Source organism: Papaver somniferum, chromosome 5 (genome assembly GCF_003573695.1).
Source record: "Papaver somniferum cultivar HN1 chromosome 5, ASM357369v1, whole genome shotgun sequence".
Taxonomy (NCBI): domain Eukaryota; kingdom Viridiplantae; phylum Streptophyta; class Magnoliopsida; order Ranunculales; family Papaveraceae; genus Papaver; species Papaver somniferum.
The window spans coordinates 209,611,940-209,631,391 of NC_039362.1; the positions used below are offsets into that span (position 1 = coordinate 209,611,940).

Here is a 19,452-nt window from a genome sequence, read left to right on the forward strand (position 1 = left end):
TTTCCATCTAATCAGATTGGTTCCTCAACTCCTACAACCAAGATGTTTCCATCCACTTAGATAGGTTAGTGCTATCCTTAATAGGCATAAATTTCTAGGCTCTGGAGTTTATTTATACTGCAACTAAAAAGTTTCTCCCATACCCCCAAACTTAAATCTAACATTGTCCTCAATGTTCTAAAGATAAAATTAAAAGCATGAACAAGGAGAAACTGTTACTACTTGAAGCAAAAGAGTCAAGGAAAGATATTACCGTATTGCATGAGCATGGGTTACCTCCCAAGAAGTGCTAAGTTTAAATTCTTCAGCCATACATTGGAATAATTAGTCACCTCGTAGAACCATATAGAAGTAGCCGAAATAATTGTGGGTCATCTAGATCAAAAAGTGTTACCCACAAGAAGAGGAAACTGCAACAGACCAAGAAGATACCGAACATACCCTTGCTTAAGACAACTACATCTAGTTGTGGTTCAGGTTCAGGCTCTGTAAAAGGGTCTAAATAAAAAGCTTTCATCGGTTGGATTTCCTCAAAGATAAGATCCGGTTCAGGTATTAAGGTCTGGAAAAACTCAACTAAGAACTTAGAAGCACATAAAAACAACCTGAATAATTGGGGATCCTCTAAGTCAAATAGATTTGACTCACACAGCTGACCACAATTAAAGAGGTGGTCTTCCTTACGAAAATGTGTCGACCCTAATATCCTAAAGTAATTAGGTTTAGTCTGAAAACTTAATAACCGACACATCTGAAAATCATATGTTCCCACAATTGGTTGAAAAGTTTTTGGTGGGAAAACAAAGCCAATCTTGGTATCATAGCCTGGGTTAACCACATCAATCAGAGGATGGGTTTCCAACAACTGAGCTTCTTTCTGGACATCATTAGGTTCGGTAAAACATGTATGAAAATAATCTTGTAAGATGGTTGAGGCATAAATGTCAAGTCCTACACGAGGGAACTTTCTAAGAGTTAAAGAACACGGAGAATGATAATCACCCCCAAACTTAGAGTTTTTTGTGTCTCTATAAAGACTAGTCACAACTTCCCTAATTTCTAGGTCATCAGATTCCTGGAAATGGTCAATTGATTCTTCTAAGTTGGGTTCATCCTCACTCATTTCTACGAGTTTATCATCTTCTAAGACTAGTGTTTCTAAATCGCTAGATTCTAAAACAGTATTCTCAGGGTAAACTCTTTCCTCTAAACCATCATCACAATCATATAAAGGATTATCAGTGGAATTTTCTAGTAAAGGCTCATTAACTAAGGTGTTAATCATAATAACTTCCTCTGATTCACAGATAGGCACATCAAATAATGGATTATCCAACACACTGCAGGCTAAAGGATCATGAACTGCATCGTCTAAAACGGTGGTATCTCTAGTCAAATCCTCATCCTTTTGAATAGGTGAATAATTATTAAAATTATTTGGATTTGAACTAGAAACAACACTATCATTATAAAGCTCAATTGGAGTAACAAATTCCTGATCACTATGCCTACATATTTCATGTTTTTCATCAATACTATCCTCATCATAATCATCTTTATAATAACATGAAAAAGATCGAACCTCATCAAAACAGGTAGTGTTACCAATTATAACCTCGTCATCTCGATTATGTGAATAAAAACTATCCTTATTTTCAAGGGTGGTATTGGGAACACTATACTGGAATTTAAGACTATCCTGAGCAAGTTTTTCCACAATCCTATTTGTACGCTCAGTAAATTGCTTGAGGGTCTCTTCTAGAGTAACTTAGTTGACCGCTCTACGGACTCTTCTGGGAGAAGAATATTATAAGTCTCTTTCATAAATAACTTCCGTGTTGACTCATTGAAACTCCTGAGAGACTCTTCTAGAGAAATAGAAGGATTGTTTTGCTCGTATGACCTGTGGGTATGTGGATAGTAATTGGGCTCACAATGGTATGGACCATAACCTTCAAACTTTTCACGTTCCCAATCACTATTCACTTTATGGTCATAAAAAGGATAATGTCCAAGCTGCTCAGTCGGATACTCATTGTATTGGCTATTATAATACCAGTTCGACATCCTAACTGCAAGGGAATTCTAAACAAACACAAAGAAGGCTGACTCGACCACAACAAGCCTATTTTATCTAGCAAACAAAAAGCATGATGTCTCCACTTAGATTGTTTCTAGACCAGCTTCTAATCCTTCGAAAGGGAATTCGTTACAATTTGAGCAAACCCCTATCGGTCTCGTTCTAGTCAAAATTTTAGGCTTAGGTTCGCGTTTGGTTTCGTTTTCCTAAGGCGGGCAAGAAGAGAACAGTGATGAAATATGAACCCTTATCTTGTATGGCCAGGCCTTGCCCTTTACTAGGAAATTAAAACATCCGTATTCGATTCCTCAACATATATGCATACAAAATCATCCAGTAAACCCGCTGACAGGGGATTCGTGGGTGTTTAGAATTCTTACCTCCCGTTCCAGACGGGGGACGAACCGTTGAAGTCGACTCGGGACACAACTCCAATGTCGTGTACGAACCCGAGGGGCTGAGACGATATCGTAATCGGCGTCCTTCTCTGCACACAATTTATACGCTTCCGTAGGGTTTAAAAAAATAAAAATAAAATAAAGTCCCAAAGTTCAATGTCCGAAAATAAAAAAATGTCCAAAAATAAAAGATTACAAAAATAAAAACCTTCATTACAGTTTCTAAATAAAATAAAATAAAATAGAATATCTATATACAAAAAATTTCTTCTTCACTCCTTTTGGATTCCTCCTTTCTTTTCTTCTTTGGCTTCGCTTTTGTTTTCAGCACTTTCTCCCCTTTTCTTTAGCTCAGTTCCACATCTGAAAGCAAACAATAAATACCAAAAGGCGTAAAAAGGAACAAATAAAAAAAAACTAAAAACAAATTTATAAACAAATCCGCGTCGGTGGCGCCAAAAATTTATGGTTATTTTCAATGGTGTTGTAGTAAGATGATTCGTTCACTCAAATTTATTGAGAATTTGTTTTAAGACTTAATAAAGAAAATAAGGAAGAATATATATACAAAATTTGTTACAGGATGAAGAGAGACCGGGACTCGGGATTTCACTACTTTTCATATTGTTGTGGTCAGTCATTAACTCTAGACAATATAGCTCAAACAAAAGAAGTTGTGACTCTAGTTCTTTGCCAAAAATAGATTTCGTAAAATATTATTTGTAAGTTAAAAGCATGACACATCTGAAGTAATTAAAACTAAGCATGCGGCATCTAACAAAATAACAAGTAATTAATAGAAATCATAAAGAATTAAATCTATGCAAAAAGTCAATAAAATAAATAATTCATTTACCACAATCATGAAAAGTTGCTTCCTCCGTTGTCCCGGTGGTGGGGTTTAGCTTCTTATGGTGAAAACACACTCAAAGGAATTTTTCATTACTCAAAAAGGTGCTTACAAGGATGAAAAGGGAGGAACAACAATTAAAACCGGGTTTCTAACAATTATAATTGTTACAAACCGAAGTGTTACAAAGAATAACTGTAACTGTCGCAGAACACAGTCTTATCTCTTAACATGAACGACAGTTTTTTACGACTGTCTTTGGCAGTCTGTTCTTCGTGTTCTACAGCAGCAGAAAAATATTATTTGCAACTCGTCCAATCTCTTCTCTGTATCTCTCTATTCTCTTCCCCAACTCTCCATCATCCTCTCTGGTGCCCGAGAACCTATTTTATACTCAACAGGGTCATCCAATCTCCGCATTAACTCCGGAAATCTCTTCATAACTCGCCAGTGAAAAAATATATTCTCGGGAATATTTTCTTCCCTATTTTACCTCCTCACGCGTTGATTCTCTGCCAGCACACTTTGAACAGGTCAATACACGTTCCAGAATGTTGATCGAGTCATCAGAACATGTTCAAACTCTTCAAAACCCGTAAAATATTCTTCCCGAGAAAGTGTTGCTCTGTTTACTTCTACGGGAGAATCCAGCCAATTTTAATCGATCAAATCACTCATGATAGTTTTGTTGGGACATATCACAACTACCCAACAAATTTCAGCCCTTTAGTCTACCTAGAACTCCTTCAAACTTCGATCGAAAATCACACAGTTATGTTCTTCATTTTCCCGCCAAAATGAAATTTTGAATTTGTTAAAGAAGGTCACCCCTTATCCAGTGGTCGCCCCTTATCCGTTGCTGGAGTCCGAATAACATATGTCCTCCGGGGTGCCTTTAACAACTTTTTGAGCCGAATTTTCTATCAATATTTATTTCCAAAAAATACCTACAAACAGACAAAACACCATAATAAGTACGAAATCGAGTACTAACAATACGAAACATTGAGGACAAATTAGACACATAAATGCGTCTATCAGCAAACACACATATCCCATAGTAAATTCCAATATGTAAAACCATAAAGATTAATACTACAAAAATCATTTTCCAAACAATTTTAGAATTTAAACAAATAAACCTAAAACATGAAGATGAAAACGTTGGACATAGCTATGTGTAATCACAATAATGGTTATTTCAAACTCTAGTTATTCTTCTAAATAAAACAAGAAAAGAAGATTTACTAGGCAATGAGACCTTTGAAGAATTCTTCATCATTCCCAAACTCCTTGTCGTCAACAGCCATTGGGACATAAGGTTCATTAAGATAGGAGTTGATGTCAATAAACCTTCTTGACTGTTGTCGAACCAGGGCCTTCTGAATCTCATGAGTCTTATACACAAAAGCCTTTATTTGTTTAATCTCCTTTTGCGTCTCCTTTATCACTTCAAGAACTTCAGAATACTTCTGAGAATTTGAAGGAACGACTCTTGGTTTCCTCATATTCCTTCTTTTTCTTTTCAAGGTAGGAGAAAATGGAGATTTCTCTTTTCATTCATGATTGATGGCTTAACAATCGTATTAACATCTTTTCCATCCGAAGACATCATGCTTGGAGTATCCATAGACGTATGGGTTTGTGAGAAGAGATCACAACTTAAACTCAACAAGTAGTCTTAAGATAAAAAGAGGTTTCAGAGAAGGAAAAGGAATGTAGGGTTTGAAACCTTTTAACAGGTTCGTACACGCCCAACTCTTAACCTTATAAATAGTAGAATTGTCGATAATAACCCTCTTGTTTTATTGATATACATGGAAGAACAAAACTAAGAAAAGAAGAAAACACTTTTCCTAAAGCCTGAGAGGTACACAACCTTGTCTCTTTTGATCATGCACATGAGACAAGATTTACAAATCAATACAATCAAGTTGTGTTGTGGTGAACAACAATTTGTCCACCATGTTCTTCTTGAGAGGAATCCTCAGACCTCTGTCTATCAAAACGATTTGACCATACTTTATTCTCTAATGATCTTGTTTTGTCCTTGGAAACTAACTTCTTAGACGAAGATAAAATCCTACATACCTCAGCGGTCTTCTGAGCAAGTTTAAGCTTATTTGCTAATCGATTTGCTCTTCGTTGAAGTTTGTTGACATGCCTCAATTGGTGTTTGTAATTGTAACACCTTGATAGTTCATGACCCTTTTGAGAACAAAATGAGCACGTCAATCTTGGATAATATTCAGGCATCTGAGATGTGCACGCAGCTAGACACATAGTGGATCCTGAAACATTACAAACAGAGTTTTCAAAGAATGGGTAAATGTTTTCTTCCAGATTGGTTGAGTTTTCTTCTGAAAGAATATTGAGATTAATGTATGTATTGCTACAATTATCAAAATCAATATTTTCATCAAGAAGTGAAACACTTGATTTCTCGTCTTCATTAGAATCATATATGTCAGAAATTTCATCAAGAGTTGCAGCAAGACCTTTGTTCCCAATGTATTTTCTAGGATTTGGGCACTCGTTTGCAAAATGACCAAATCCTTTACACTTAAAGTACTTAGGCATATCCTCGTTATCAGTTTCATATGCATCCCTGTTTTTAGGAGGAATACGATTATGAGGTTTGACTGATGTTTTAGGCTTATATCTGGAGAACCGTTTACTTCTCTTCAACAGAAGGTCCCTAAACTGTCTTGTGATCATCGAGACCGATTTGTCAAGATCTTCATCTGATGAATCAGTCTCAGAGTGATCATCTTCAGAGATATAAACTTTTTTACTTTTATCAAGTAATTTAGTGTCTTTTAGTGCTTTGAACGCAACATCCTTAGATTTGGATGAATGCTCGTGATCAAAGATCTTAAGCTTCCCAACTAACATATTTCTGAAGAGATTATCAAAGTTATTTCCCTCAACGATGGCATGCTTCTTAGAGTCGTATCTAGGTGGCAACGATCTGAGAATTTTCATCACAATGTCCTTTTCAGGAATAGTCTTACCCAATGCAAAAGATGCATTAACAATTTCAAACACTTTTAGATTAAACTCATCAAATGAATCTTCATCTGCCATACGAAGGTTTTCCCAATCGGAATTAAGGTTTTGAAGCCTAGCTTCCTTTTCACTGGTGTTACCTTCGAATACGGTTTCTAAGATATCCCACACGTCTTTAGACCTAGTGTAATTTGATACATGGTGCTGAAGATTTGGGGTAATGGCATTCAAACCTTCGGAGTTTTGATTTGCAGCAAGTATCTCAGCAGCATTGTATTCGCCAATATTTTTTGGAACATTAACGTTACCTACTGCAACAACGGGAGCATCATAGCCATTAACAACATATACCCATGATTAAAAATCATGCGCTTGAAAAAAAGCTCGCATAAAAATTTTCCACCATAAGTAATTAGAGCCATCGAAGAATGGTGGTACGTTAATAGAGATAGCACCTCTGTCCATAGAGTCAGATCGCTACAAACACAGACTTGTAAGGTCTTGAACGTGTTTTCCTGCTGATACCAATTGAAAAAGCGGGGGTATAACAACCACACCCAATATTTCTCTTAGCAATCTGTATGGACTAACTCCAATATACTATATAGAGAATCAACTAGACAGTCAGACTCAATCTAGATAAAAGTATATCAAAGGAGTTAATATCTCAATCTCTCGATTTGATCTATACTCAGGCAAATAGAAATCTGCGAGTCTTTATCAAATACTAGAGAGATAACTTGGATGGTACCAAAGACCAATATCCAAGTATCAATCAATTTCAATCAATAACCAAAGGTCGGATTTCCAATTGATTGATTCTATCGCACAACCTATGATATTTCAATTATAAATATAAACAATATAATGCGGAAATAGAAATAACACAGACACCAAAATTTTGTTAAAGAGGAAACCGCAAATGTAGAAAAACCCAGGGACCTAGTCCAGATTGAACACACACTGTATTAAGCCGCTACAGACACTAGCCTACTACAAACTAACTTCGGTCTGGACTGTAGTTGAACCCCAATCAATCTCACACTGATCCAAGGTACAGTTACGCTCCTTACGTCTCTGATCCCAGCAACATACTACTCACTTGATTCCCTTAGATGATCATACCTTTTTAGAAGAATCCAGTTGAATTTTACATCCTTACCGAACATAATCGGTGCGCCCAAATTTTCATGCTTCCCTCACCGTATACATAACAGGGCATTCCTTGGTGAGGATGCACTTACAACACACTCAAGTTATGTTGAGGTGAACAATGTCTTGCTTACCACAAGTGACTTTTGGATTATCATGAAAGAGATCGCTTTTAAAACCTTTCACATCCAAATCCATCTTTCCAAAGAACTCTTTAAGTTCCAACATCATGGATACTGCCTTCTCCATATTCATGGAATTTTCTAGGAGATCATTCCTTTTCACACTCAAAGCATCATTGACTTTCTTTGGAACCCACTTATGAGTGCGTTTAGAAACAGCCAGAACCTTCTTCTCGTTACTATCTTCGAGATTTCTCGAAAGAGAATTGAATTGACTATTCTTTTGCAAGTTAGTATTTCTCCAATTGGGAGCATCGGATCTTGTCTTCGTCTTTACGAAGTTATCCTTTTGATAACCATTACAATTGTGAAAAGGATTCGTATGACGTTTATAGGAAAATCTAGGTTTATCCCATCATTGATTCATTTGCCTAAAGATTGGACAGTTACAACCTGTAACGTTAAGGGGATTACTCTTAACATATGATATTGGTTTCACAACTTCTTGTGATGCCCAAACAAGAACATCATGAATTTTCTCATTCCTTATACGGAAAAGACATCTCCTTTCCAGGTGACCTTTATTTCCGCAATAGTCTCTTGCTTTATTTCATCTTTAAAGCTGTTTTTAGGGCACCCCGCCCACACAACCACAAGGCCACGACTTTAATCTTCTTTATTCTCATTTATTTTATTTTTTTATTATGTCCTCATATATTATTTTTTTATTTTATTTTTTGTCCCCAAAACTACCCATTACGACTCTTCCTGAAGTAATAGCCAAAAAGAACATCCAAAAAAAAAACGGGAACATGATAAAAATGATAGAATGCTCAAAATTTCTAAATAATTTAGAAAGAATTAAAATATATACACATAGATGCACGACTAAGTAGTTGTTGGACAAATTTAGACCGGCTATCAATCTTTCAACAAAGCAACCCATTCATCCTTGTCTGGCCATTTCACCACGAGGCATGCAATGACCGACGCTGCGACTCTTCAAATCATAGAGAATTTTGGTTAACACCTCATCCTGAAATCATGTTTATTATCATTAGATTATCTAAAAATATACAAAAGTTCGGGCTGCAAAGGTTTCACATACATATACAATCTCTTCAATTGTTTGTTTATAATTGCATCAAAAGAAATTTGAAAAAGATCAATCCAGTAGTTATTATTACTCACAGTTGGATATTCTCCATCATCTTCCGATTCAGCTGGATATCATTCTTTTGCGTAATCATATTCTATAGTACTCATGCGGAAATCTTCTTGTGTTTCTTGTTCACGAGATTGTTCTTTATTAGCAAGTGGTAAGACCTCGCTGACATTGACAGCGACACCGGAGGAAACACCATGCAGCATCATGAGAACATGCATGAAGATTCACAAACCCTTTTGGTCTATAGTGCAAATTCTAAAGACAATTTGATATGATTTAAGAGAAAATTAAGACACCAAGAGCAATTGTTTCATTGACACCACAAGATCATTAAGACATTCACACTAATGTGACTGCCATATGATTCTAGACTGTTACACATAATAGCATAGGTCGTGATGCTGTGTTTTTGTAAGTGTGTTGTGCACGCGTGTGTGCTGAGTAAAGACAATTGAGTGCAGAGAGTTTATAAATAGTCGAGTCCTGTAAAAAATATCTTATCTTTTAATCAATTGATTATCAAAACCGTCTGAAATGTAGATTCTTGTGAATCTAGTATGCTATCAGACTTAAAAATTTAAATTTCTGAGGGTATCGATCCTTCTTCCGCTACTCAACCTTAATTTTCTTTGATTCAACCTCATATACTGATGTTCTACATCAAATCTGGTGATTGAAGATTCATGGAGTTCGATTGGAGTTGTGGTCATTGATGGTTCTTAGTGTGAAGTTTGATTTGATTCCGATGCTTCACTGCTACGTCTTCAAACAGAATTAAGCATAATTCTCAGATTTGGAATTTGGTTTAAATCACTTGAGCTCTTGGGAATTTAGGTTTGCAATTTCGTTTTTGGTTGAAACTTGATTGTCCTACCTCAACTGCTTAAATCGAATCAACGTTGGTAATCCCGAATCTCATCTTTTGCTTACTTCAAATTTGATTTTATGTGTCTGATTTCTTCATCACTACCTCAACAACATTCAATTTTGTCTTCGAATTTCTGTTATCATCATAATTAGGTTTGATTTTGACCTAGTTCTTTTATGAAATCCTACTTGTATTGATTCCTGGATCTATCCGATCTGAGCATGCCTATTCTACTACAAAAGTTAGTTAGGAAGAAGCTTAATTTTTTTCCATTAGATAGTGGAGAAGAATTCTTCTTTAATTCAGTAGAATACTGGGGTACATGTGTGTGTTGATTGTTTGCTGTGCCATTGAGTGTTTAATTTTTCTTCGGTTAGCTCATCCTTTCAATGTTACTTTGGTACAGTCCTCATAGTAGTGGTATGTGGGTGAGTTGGTTTGTGTGTGTAATGATGCAACTGAGGATGATGCTCTGGAATTGAATTTGGTGATGGTACTGGTATACAGATTAGAGTTCTCTTTGTTGAGTTTGCATTCAATTATGAATGTAGCCTGGTACCGTTATCTTTTACTTTTCAGTTTGTTTCTTTTGTGTGATTGAATAATACAAAGTCCAGCTGAGATTATGCTATGACTAGATCAATGAAATAAGTGGAAAGATTGAATAACTAGCAATGTGATTTGATAAGTAGAGGTATTTCAGATTCCAAGTGTTGTGTTTTACCTACCCAAGGTCGTGAGCTTAGCCAAGCTACTTTCAAGTCACCTCTGTGCTTCTTTTATACTTCTTTTTGCTGGCAATGGTACCTGATAGCATAACTTGTACATCGATTTCTTGTTGGTTCTCAAGCTTTGCACCAGATTGTTGTTATTACTTCACTTCTGCATCCTGGTGTGCATCAATCTGGGGGGTACAATGTTATTATATCTGGCTGCTACAAGATTAATGGGATTGCAGGTATTATGACCTAAAGTGCTGAATCAGTGTTGCATACTTCTATTGTCTCTATTGCTACAAAGTTCAGCTGCAATCAAGTTCTTCTTAAATTCCTGCTCCAAGTTCTTCTACTGCCATTCTTTTACAACATCCACTACTTCGACTACATCTCCAGCAGCTATTATTTGTTTGCAGTTTTGATATTGGTGTTTGGACATGCATATATACAAGCTTTATTGCATATTTTGGTTGCTGTTATATTGCGCATGTGACGAGAACAACTAGTCCAATGCAGTCCTCCTTGGTTTGCAATTTCACTTCTGTCTACTAAAATTACTACTACAATACCTCATCATGGTTTTATTACACTGCAACATGGTATATTTTTCAGTCACTACTCTATTGCAACATGGTGTTTGCTCCTACATCGACAACTGCACCTATGATTACTTCTCCCCTGTCACTACTTTTTTTTTATGACTGTCATCGACACCTACTGCCTGTTATGCACCAATAGTTGTGACTATATCTACTTCTTATTCTTCTTGACTATTTGGTGCTGCGTATGAGCTACAGATTCAGTTGTTTTCACTTGGGCTCTTCATGGAGACATTATTTGCTGCTGTTCCAATTGTTAATGCTCTGCAATAAGGTAGCATATGTTGTGATGTTGTATGTTTGTAAGTGTCAAGTTCAAGGTGTTTTCTACCACCTTGAACTTGAGGGAGGGTAATAGCATAGGCTATGATGCCGTGTGTTTGTAAGTGTGATGTGCACGCTTGTGTGCTGAATAAATACAATTGAGTGCAGAGAGTTTATAAATAGTAGAATCCTGTAACAAATATCTTATCATTTCTCAATAATATTTTTTATTTTTGTGATCAACTCAATTACTTTGTTTATGTAAATATAGTTACTTTGCAAGATTCTAATTCTGCCACATGTATTATTACCGGGTTTTAAAAAACGTATCATGTAGGTTTCAGTACTCTTTTCAAATCAACAACAATACCAGACTACTGTATATGCCAAGTATACATCTGCCGCAAGCTTTCACTTTCAGTTTCTGGCGGTATTTGCCCTCCCTTTTTGTCAGTGACCCCGCTTTGAGCTAATGCTCTTTTTGGCGCGTACCGTTATTCCTTTCAAATGACTCATTGATATTGACGCCCATGTTCTACATTTGGGGCACCACACTTTTGCTTCTTACTATTATCGTTAAGTATGTAGCGTAGGGGTCCAATTCAAATTCTCATTTCCGCAACAATAATACAACGTCCGTGACTCTAATCATTTTATTACCAATGCTTCTTTACAGTAGAAGGCTATTATTGGGGCGTCACCATCCAACAGAGGGGTTTCATTTGGATATTTAGTGACCAAAATTCTGGTTATGGGGTACTTTTGATTCAACAGCAACTGTCCAAACACCCTTCAATTAAAATTAAAACTTAAAAACAGAAACAAAACCTAATTTCTATTCTTCATTCTTCACATTTCAATTGCTCTTCTTCTTCCTCTCCTCTTTCTCTTCATCCTTTTCATCGTAAATCCATTTGAATTCATTTCATCGAACAAACCCATGGTGTATGTAAGGTAATAATCGAACATACCCATCTTTGTTTACTTGTTTTTGTGCTTAAAATAAGTTGGATCGAATGAAATCGAAGTAAAATTAGGGTTTTAGTTACTTTTTGCTAGTGTTACGTCTGGGTACGTTACTAGATTTTTCAACCGTAATTTAGTTTTTGAAGAACTTACGTCTAGGTTTAGTTCAATTCAACCGAAAACTTTGATTTGCATGTTGTATTACGTCTAGGTTTAGTTGAATTCCAACCACAACTTTCGATTTTACGTCTAGGTTTAGTTGAATTCCAACCGTAATTTTCAATTTTACGTCTAGGTTTAGTTTACTAAATTTTCCTTTCGTCAACCTAGCCGTAAATTTTAATTTTACGTCCAGGTTGCTTTTAATTCCAACAGTAGAAATTGATTTTACGTCCAGGTTTGGGTTGATTCCAACCGTAGAAATTGGTTTTACGTCCAAGATTGATTCCAATCGTAGAAATTAATTATTATCTAATAAAATTGAATTAAATTAAAATTAATTAATTATTATTTTTTATATTACTTATGGGTGATCCGTTTTTGTCTTATTAGGTGACGCCCCACTAATAGAGGGTGACGCCCCAATAACAGCCCTGTTACGGTAAGTGTGTGTTTATCGTTTGAAAGGAACGTATTGGATATGTCATGTCTTTTGGTCATGGTAGGGTTTGTTTAAAATGGAGAACATTGGATGCCAACGGTCACATGTGATCATTATTTGTGTACCAATATCGATGGGACGTGACTCTGACGGTGAGGTAATTAATCTTTTTATGGTAAATACGGCCGACCGGTTCAGGTGTGTCATACTATTATTTTAGTTATTTTCACCCAACCCTAAAAATTTGTCGCCATAACGTGTTTCGTGACTTTCGTCTTCTCTCTCTTCATTCATATTCTTCATCTTCCTCATCTTCTTGTTTCTGTAACTTTTATTGTTGGTTTCTAAAGTTTCTCATCTCTCTTTTAGATCTGGTATCTTCTCATTCCGGTATCCTTCTCCTTTGACGTTCTCGTTTTTTTTCCTTCTGTTTATAAAAAGTTTTCTTGAAGAACCCTAAGGGTTACATGATCCATATATCTCTCATATTTGTTTAGCTACGGATTCTCTTTTGTTGTGATCCCTTCAATCGTTAGAAAAGAGAGAGATGTATTTTGATAGTTTTTTTTTCTTTTTTTTCACTTTTTAACACTTATTCGTCTTTTTTTTTTCCTCAAAGCAAGTTTGTACGAAGAACAAGGAAGATCGGTTTTCTTTTTTTGTTATTGTATGAAGAACAAGGAAGATCGGTTTTCTTTTTTGTTGTTGTTTAATATCTTAGAAATCTAAGGAATAATTGGTAGTGATGGTGTTTCTTAGCAAATTTGAGTTACATGATTTTTGATTGATATCTGTATGTTGCAGTGACGGAGGCTACTGTAGTTCTTTTAAAAAAATATATTTATCCCAGGCAAGAATAATTCTTGAATTAGCCTAAGGTGTCTAGTTAATGTGTTTCCCTACCGTATCCAGTATGAAGAATCCCCTGCGCTGCTCAATCTCAGTACCTATACTAATTCTGGTTAGATAAATTGTATTTCTGAAAAAGTTGCTTCACTCAGCTTTCATTAATCTTAGTAGGTTAAGTGCTTGATAAATTTGTCTCTGCCTTTCTCTATTTTGTTTAATTCAATCTCATCTAGGTTGTAATTTTGCACCATTCGATCAAGAATGATGTGTTTTGTTGCATCAAGCTATAGTTATGGTTCATTGTTTGTTAAGAATTAAGAAGAATGTAGCACTTTGAATTAAGGAACTAAAGTTCGGTTGTATATTTCCTGAGCAATATATCAGTATCTATAAAGTGTCTCTCTACTTGTCATGCTGCAGCTAAACATGAGAACGTCTGTTCAGTTGCCTAAAGATCTGGAAACCATAAATTTTTTTTGGCTTTTCTCTTTCTCCTTCAGAGCTAATTGCCGTTCCCTATAGTCTATAGCAAAAGAGATTTACCACTGTACTCTTTTTCCTTTTTGGTAAGGAAAAACTGAGCTAAGAATTTTCCTCTTTTTATAACAATCTTAATGGACAGTGATCTTTTTGTGTACTGTAATGCGATATAATCTTTATATTGCAATTAAATTGTCACAGCTTCCCGTATACAAACCTTGTAATCTTTACTTCTTTCCTCGTAAGCAGTTTCATGAATGGCACTTGATGGTCTTCATTTACGTTGTTATCCATTACACGTTTTAAGTTCCCCTACTTCACTAACTGTGTATATTTTGTTTGGTGAATTTGCAGGGGTGTAGCACATGATAAGGTTCACTTTCTGGTCGCCCCCCAGCGTGGTAGCGGTCATATAATATCCTTTGTTTCTCATTTATGTTTCTTCTTCTATTGAGGTTAGAATTCGAGAGATCAAGAACTCAAGCTCTGTTGTTGCAAGTTCTCAATTCTTTTACTTGCCACTATCATATTCTCTTTTTAATTTCATGGTTCGTCTAATTATAATAATTCTAATTCTAATTCTAATTCTAACGAGTACTAATACATTAAGTGCTGCAAACAGGAGGAATGTTTCTGATCTTCATCAAAGAAAGATGAAAGAAACTGAAAAGGCCAGCAAAAATTATTCAGATTCTTTTATTAAAAAAAGATAAGTTGCAGATGGAACATTTGTTATCATGAATTTTTTTATGAATCAAGCAAGGTATGTATTCGAACTACGTTTTGTCTGCTTTGATACGGAAGAGTTTTTAGATTCTAGTTCCCCCACTTTGTATACTACCGTGGTTTACCGTTAGGTGTTTAAATATTACGGAGGAACACCTAGTGTTCTTGTTTATGCTTGAACTCACCTAAGCTATAGCCCTTGTGATAGATAGTTTATCATGGAAATAATTTCTTGTAAAGATGAATCTTCTTTGATCCGACATGACAGCATCTAATCTGTTTCCTGCCAAGAATTTGTATTGCTTAAAAATAAGATTGCATCTATAGCTCATCGCTCTCCATTGGATAAACAACTTGTAGGAACTAGGAGGGGATGTGAACCCCAAATACGCAAATCAAGCTGAGACCAAATTACTAAATGTTAGAATTTCAGTGAGGATACGGTTTTAGTTTTACTGCCATCAATAAAAATATCTTCATGTTCTTTTTATACATGATATCATTCATGTGAACAATATGTTATGCCCCGTGTAATAAAGGATCTCCTTGTAACCATGCTCGCCAAGTTTGTTTCAGTTAGGAGTCAAAGTGGAGGTCATGTCCCCCAAGTTTGTTCTGTGATGTCCTTGCTTCGAGAATGCTGAGCAAGTTTTCGAGGAACTGTCATGTTCTCTGAAAATGAATTGGCTTCTCCTTTTTGATCAAAAAAGATAAACAAGCAATCTGTTATATGTTTCTTTTATTTATTCCTTGTAAAATTTAAGAACATCAGAGCTTTCCTCGAACACCAACAAAGTACTAGCTCATGCATGCTTCCGACTCTATCAATTTTCAACCCAATGTGTATTTTCTGCGCAATTGGCAACAACTTGTTGGCAGCTGCTGCACCATGCTTCCATGTTAAGCAGCAGCAACTTCTAGCCTTGCATAGTTGCATCGGCTCTTTCTGCTGCGACTTGTTTAGATATTAACTTCCAGGAAGAACTATGAACCCACAAAGAAGTTTTAGTATTTTTGGGATTTTTATTTTTGTCATTGGTGCTTAGGTTTATATAATTTTGATAACTGCTGAATGAGATCGCCTGGAATTTTTATATCTTGTAATTTTGAATATTGAGCATCCCTGTTGATCTAGGAAAACTTTTCTTTTGTTGTATGCAGCTTCAACAATTCCAGTGGTAGTTTAGTTGAGAAAACCCCCAATTAATCCGTGAGTGAGGATGCTATGGGGTTTAGTGTTCTTTGGAGAACTTGTCAAGGGGATCCCTCTCTGCTTTCCTGCACCAAAATTTGTGGGTTAGAATACTTTTTGAACTTATGAGTCTATTTATGAAGACTTGGTGCTGTAGCAGAACTGATTGCAAAAGAGGGTAAATCGGCCACATTAAAGTTACCGTCTGGGGAGGTCCGTTTGAAGAATTTGGTCTGTTTGTGCCCGGCTTTGCAACTTATTATGGTTTGTGCCCGGCTTTGCTACTTATTATGTGAATAGAAATGTGTAGTTGCTTTATAACTGGCATTTTTGTTTATAACTCGTCTGACTGGTATGTGTAGTTTTATGAGCTACCAGAACCAGGCCTGTAAAATTATTTTGGCCCAAACATATATATTATGTCCACTTCTATCGAGCCGAATATCCAAGCCCCGATTTAGTTTTTCTCTCTTTCTCCGAAGCAAAACCCCCAATTTCCCCCTCTCCAGATCTCCCTCTAGAAACCCCAAATGAAGTTGTTTTAGCAGTTTCTGAAATAAGACTTTCCAAGTCCATCAAAAGAGTCCAACAAAACTCAGGTAACATTCACTTTTAGTATGAAAATTGTTTTCTGTCCGCTTTCGAACCCTAATTAAAAGATTATTACAACAAGCGATTCATTATTACTGATGGTGTTTGTCTTTAATTGATACTGCTGATGTTATTACAACAACCGATTGATTATTACTGATGTTACTCTCTTTAAATGGTCCGTTTGAAAATCTGAAACCGAAACCAAAGTACCTTCTCAAGTTTTTACCAAAAGAATGAATGTTTGGTTGGTGAAATAACCAAGATCGAAAGGCAACTTAAAAAACGGTATATATGAAATAGATGTTATGTGCACATTGTCTCCAAATAGATCTCCCCTCCCCCCTCATAACATTGTTTGCTCCACATTGGTAACATGAAAGTAGTTGTAAAATGTGTGGGTTGTCATTGTGTGGAGACAGCAATGTCGAGCTAAAGCAATAAGAATAATGACCATTAGATTTCTGGTAGAGGTGACGATGCATTATAGGTATTAGGAATGGACTTTTTGCCTTCTGTTTTTGTTTAATTTAGTTGTGTTACTAAGACAATCATTTTTGTGTAACTGATCCCTATATCTTTAGAAGCTATATATACTACTAGAAGGCTCTAATATGCTAACTATGTCATTGTATTGTATGTACAATTTCTCGACTCTTTTTTACGTATCCTTATACCGCTGTATTGCTCAATAGATTATCGTTTAAAATTATGTTCATTATTTTCTTTTTCATCGTAAGGACGTCTGTTTCTTGTATAGCTCAAGATTGGTTTAAGCAGTACACTCTGAACTTAACTATCATCTCAGAAAAAGTAGGAGCAATTAGTAGGTGAAATTTTAACTACAGTGTCTCAACTGCCAAGCCGTTTGCCTCTTTTTCACTGATTGTTAATTTCTCAAACAGTAAAAATTGGGTTGTGAATTAACTTTCTGCATTTGGGGGAAACAAATAAATAACTGCTTTCATATCTTTGAATTTGCTATTGAATTGACGATAGAAAAGAAGTAGGTTTCTCATGGGTTCTCTTCTGTGTTTGTTTGACACTTTGGTCCATTCTTTCATGTGTTCTGGTTTGTTTGCCTAGAATGGGGAGAAGAAGTAAGAAGCGTCTCCACTCGAGGAGGACTAAAATCACCGAGATGACGGAACTTGATGAGGCATACCATGATGGTGAAAAATTCATTATGCACGAGATGGAGGACCCTGAGACATATTGGCTGAACGGAATTCCATGTGAGAAATCGGGTTGGCAGCCCCCAGTTAGGCCTGATGTTTTGAGTGCTAATTTTGATGCGTCTGGATCAAAGGACAAGAAGTCCCTTGGCTATGGTTATCACATTAGGAATAGGAAAGGGATGTCTCTACTCGAAGGATTTGGCCGAGCCAAGGATCCTTGTAATGGAAACAACACAGGCTACATGGAAATTTATGCATATTCGAAGATGTTGCGCAAAGTGAATCCCAAATTGTGTCCAAAGCTTGAGGCGAGGTGCGACAATCTGCTTGCAATCAATATCCTCAAAGGTACCGTGGCATTCGATAAACATACTCATGGCCCACAACTCGTTAAGCTCATGAAATATGTCAGGAAACTTGTGAATGAAAAATACCCAAAGGGATCAAAAGAGAGGTTTATAGAATATAAATGGGTCTGCCGCGAAGAGAACTTCCTAACCGACCATCTATCACACTTAGGGGGGAGACTAGACTTTTATGGTGAAATGCCTAATCCAAGTGAAGTTCTTAAGAAGAACTGGACCTATAAGTTCTTGTGGAATAAGGATCGGAAGATTGGATTTTGCAAGTTTCCTGAGCTGCGACGAATAGCTCTTGAGCGGCACAACGATAATAAGAAGTTCCTTATATGCCCCAATTGCAACCAGAAAGGGCACAAGGTGGAGGACTGCAAGGCTGGGGCAATTTCCCCTTCGCAGAGAAGATGTTATCATTGTAACCAGCCTGGACATCTTGCCAGAAACTGTGAAGCTAAGGGTACTGGTTCTGAGCAGTCTACTGGACCTGCTCGAAAGAAACAAAAGAAGGCTTCGGTGCACCCGAAAGGAGGAACCCCATGACCAGTTAGAGACTATATTGGTGTACTTCTGAGACCCCCTTACTTTTTCTATTTCATTACTTTTCTGTAACTTGATTTTTAACATGTTAAGAGTTTTTGGACAGAGTGTTGTCTCAGATAAGCCAGTGAGTACTCTTATGTTAGTAAATAGATTTGCCAGTCCCAAGGTTGAATGAGACCTCAGAAAAGAAAGAGAGAGAGAAGTTGTCTGAGCATGATTTTGAGTTTTTGATGCATCACCTTGATTCAGGTTTGGCTGTTTGAATCATTGAATGGTTTATATTAATTTTGTGCTGGGTTTTTCTTTGGTTATCAGTGGATCCTTTTGATTTTTAGTTTTGTGATGGTTCTTCTCTCCTTTACTTGTTATTTCCACTATTTTCATGGGTACTAATTTTCTTGTCTTGCACAGCTCTCCCTAGTCTCCAAGTCGTGATTCTTTTCATTAACATTTTGCTCTTGGAAGTTCTCTGTACCAGTTGTGTGTATTACTAGTTGCGTTACTCTTTTCATCCCTTTAAGTTTGGATTATAAGGTTGCTTTTTTCGTCCCTGCAGAAGTAGTCTAAATCGTCTGCCAGAGTCTCTAGTGCAACTAAAAGATTTTCAGTTTCTGCAAGGCAGGGTTTGTGCTGCCACCCTTGTGAACATGCGATATGAAACTATTATTATACCATTACTTGATAGTTGTCCTCTGCCCCTGTCTTGTCTGCATCAGTCTGAATATCCCCAGCCGTAGATCTTAG

General features: G+C 36.3%; 1 protein-coding gene across 9 annotated transcripts; it reads left to right on the forward strand.

Moving 5' to 3' along the window:
- The first annotated feature begins 13,036 nt into the window (after nucleotides 1-13,036).
- On the forward strand, nucleotides 13,037-18,912 carry LOC113284491. Of its 9 annotated transcripts, none has more exons than XM_026533977.1 (5): nucleotides 13,037-14,208; nucleotides 14,477-14,577; nucleotides 14,745-14,885; nucleotides 16,010-16,639; nucleotides 17,718-18,912. In XM_026533977.1, the coding sequence occupies exon 5, from the start codon at nucleotides 17,719-17,721 to the stop codon at nucleotides 18,706-18,708; it is 990 nt and encodes a 329-aa protein (XP_026389762.1). In that variant the 5' UTR covers nucleotides 13,037-14,208; nucleotides 14,477-14,577; nucleotides 14,745-14,885; nucleotides 16,010-16,639; nucleotide 17,718; the 3' UTR covers nucleotides 18,709-18,912. The 9 variants fall into 9 exon arrangements, with proteins under 9 accessions (XP_026389762.1, XP_026389763.1, XP_026389765.1 ...); XM_026533978.1 differs by having other exon boundaries at nucleotides 13,037-13,754; nucleotides 14,063-14,577; XM_026533980.1 differs by having other exon boundaries at nucleotides 13,037-13,754.
- Nucleotides 18,913-19,452: the final 540 nt, after the last annotated feature.

Bases quoted from the DNA above. Each gene is read 5' to 3' on its own strand.
- LOC113284491 (XM_026533976.1), top strand. From the start codon at position 17,719: ATGGGGAGAAGAAGTAAGAAGCGTCTCCACTCGAGGAGGACTAAAATC.